Consider the following 3,062-nt stretch of genomic DNA (forward strand, 5'->3'; position numbering starts at 1 on the left):
TGCATCGTGGTAGGTGGACATCACCTCTTTGTTTTAAGCATACATTTCATCTTAATGTGGGAGAACTACGGCAATACCTATTCCTTGCAATAACTGAAGAAACATTTTGTTCAAGAAAACTGTTCACCCTACTCCACAAAAACATCATACTCAACAACTCAGCCGAATCAACAATCCACACCACTCAACGCCACACCCTACTCAACAACTCCAGTCCGCTCAACAACTCCACTCCACTCAACATCTCCACTCCACTCAACAACCACACCTTACCCAACAACAAACCCCACTAAACACCCAACCCCTTCTCAACAATGCATCATGATATAAGATACCATTGGAATACAATACATGGTTGTGAATGACGTACACGCTTAATGAAGACTACTGTTTGTTGATTATACAGCTACACATAAAATGAACATTACTTGTTTTGGCTGAGACTAATTGGATGTATTGAGATATAATGCCGCCGTCAAATGACAACATGATTGAAGCTAATGTCCATTACATCCTATGTGGGATGTTTTACTGGTATTTAAATGTCACGTTTCTCGTATTTGAAGTAAATAGATGGACCCGCATACAACCAGGATCTGCATATTTAGAGAAGAATTTTATTGTGTCGTTGGTGATAAGTTCTATTCTTTTATCACAATGACATGCAAAATATATAAACTTTGACAAGGAAGACGCAGTGACCCCGGTAGAAGACTTAATGGTACAGGGTTGCAATCTGTAATTGTGGAAGGATCCGACGGTCTAATCCAGGAATACGGTACCGGGTTTGCTGGCACCATACCACGTGTATCTGAGGTCTCTGTACAATTATGATACCGGGTTTGTTTGTTTGTTGGTCTGTTGTTTAACGCCGCACTCAGCAATATTCCAGCTATATGACGTCGGTCTGTAAATAATCGAGTCTGAACCAGACAAGCCTGTGTTTGAGATCATGACCATCGATCACTGCAATTAGGGATACGATGACATGCATCAACCGAGTCGGTGAGCCTGCCCACCCAATCCCTTTAGTCGTCTCTTACGACAAACAACCGGGTCCTGGAACCTGCGTTGCCCAGTCCTGGATCCTGTGTTTTATCGTCTAGTTCTGGAACCTGTATTATATCGTCCAGTCCTGGAACCTGCGTTGTACTGTCCAGTCATGAAACCTGCATTGTACTGTCTAGTCCTGGAACCTGCGTTGTACTGTCTAGTCCTGGAACCTGCATTGTGCTGTCAAGTCCTGGAACCTGCTTTGTATCGTCCAGTCCTGGAACCTGTGTTGTATTATCCAGTCCTGGAACCTGCGTTATATCGTCCAGTCCTGGAACCTGCGTTGTACTGTCCACTCCTGGAACCTGCGTTGTACTGTCCACTCCTGGAACCTGCGTTGTACTGTCTAGTCCTGGAACCTGCGTTGTACTGTCTAGTCCTTGAACCCGCGTTGTACTGTCCAGTCTGGAACCTGCGTTGTATTGTCCAGTCCTGGAACCCGCGTTGTATCGTCCAGTCCTGGAACCTGCGTTGTACTGTCCAGTCTTGGAACCCGCGTTGTATTGTCCAGTCTTGGAACCTGCGTTGTATTGTCCAGTCCTGGAACCTGCGTTGTACTGTCCACTCCTGGAACCTGCGTTGTACTGTCCACTCCTGGAACCTGCGTTGTACTGTCTAGTCATGGAACCTGCGTTGTACTGTCTAGTCCTTGAACCCGCGTTGTACTGTCCAGTCTGGAACCTGCCTTGTATTGTCTAGTCCTGGAACCCGCGTTGTATCGTCCAGTCCTGGAACCCGCGTTGTACTGTCCAGTCTTGGAACCTGCGTTGTACTGTCCAGTCCTGGAATCTGCGTTGTATTGTCCAGTCTGGAACCTGCGTTGTACTGTCCAGTCCTGGAACCTGCGTTGTACTGTCTAGTCTTGGAACCCGCGTTGTACTGTCCAGTCTTGAACCTGCGTTGTATTGTCCAGTCTCGAACCTGCGTTGTATTGTTTAGTCCTGGAACCCGCGTTGTACTGTCCAGCCCTGGAACCTGCGTTGTACTGTCTAGTCTGGAACCTGCGTTGTACTGTCCAGTCCTGGAACCCGCGTTGTATCGTCCAGTCCTGGAACCCGCGTCGTACAGTCCAGTCCTGGAACCCGCGTTGTATTGTCCAGTCTTGGAACCTGCGTTGTACTGAACAGTCATGGAACCCGCGTTGTACTGTCCAGTCCTGGAACCCGCGTTGTATCGTCCAGTCCTGGAATCCGCGTTGTGCTGTCCAGTCTTGGAACCCGCGTTGTATTGTCCAGTCCTGGAACCCGCGTTGTATTGTCTAGTCCTGGAACCCGCGTTGTACTGTCCAGTCCTGGAACCTGCGTTGTACTGTCCAGTCATGGAACCTGCGTTGTACTGTCCAGTCCTGGAACCCGCGTTGTATCGTCCAGTCCTGGAACCCGCGTTGTACTGTCCAGTCTTGGAACCCGCGTTGTATTATCCAGTCCTGGAACCCGCGTTGTACTGTCCAGTCCTGGAACCTGCGTTGTACTGTCCAGTCCTGGAACCCGCGTTGTATCGTCCAGTCCTGGAACCTGCGTTGTACTGTCCAGTCATGGAACCTGCGTTGTACTGTCCAGTCCTGGAACCCGCGTTGTATCGTCCAGTCCTGGAACCCTCGTTGTACTGTCCAGTCCTGGAACCTGCGTTGTATCGTCCAGTCCTGGAACCCGCGTTGTACTGTCCAGTCATGGAACCCGCGTTGTATTGTCCAGTCCTGGAACCTGCCTTGTATTGTCAAGTGGCATATAGCTGAGACACCATTTGAACATAATCTGAATTCTTATGTTACTAATCATCTGATCTATCAGCAAATAGTCTGATGTGCACAAACAGAATGTCTTTGATCCAAACCAGCCTTGAATGCTATTTCGCTCAATCACACGAATTACATTTCTTGACAGAATTTTCTGTCAAGCAATATGCATCGACAAAATGAAGTATCTCTCTCCAGGCAGAAAGGAGACCTGAAAACACGTCATGTCTAATAACTCACATTACGATGGCCAAGAAAGAAAATCTTTACAAAA

General features: G+C 47.9%; 1 protein-coding gene across 1 annotated transcript; it reads right to left on the reverse strand.

Moving 5' to 3' along the window:
* Positions 1 to 1,160: 1,160 nt before the first annotated feature.
* On the reverse strand, positions 1,161 to 1,676 carry LOC125377311 (transcription elongation factor spt5-like). Its single transcript, XM_048390335.1, has one exon. The coding sequence runs from the start codon at positions 1,674 to 1,676 to the stop codon at positions 1,161 to 1,163; it is 516 nt and encodes a 171-aa protein (XP_048246292.1).
* Positions 1,677 to 3,062: the final 1,386 nt, after the last annotated feature.

This window comes from Haliotis rufescens, unplaced genomic scaffold, assembly GCF_023055435.1.
Source record: "Haliotis rufescens isolate VD_foot unplaced genomic scaffold, xgHalRufe1.0.p SCAF_9, whole genome shotgun sequence".
Classification (NCBI taxonomy): domain Eukaryota; kingdom Metazoa; phylum Mollusca; class Gastropoda; order Lepetellida; family Haliotidae; genus Haliotis; species Haliotis rufescens.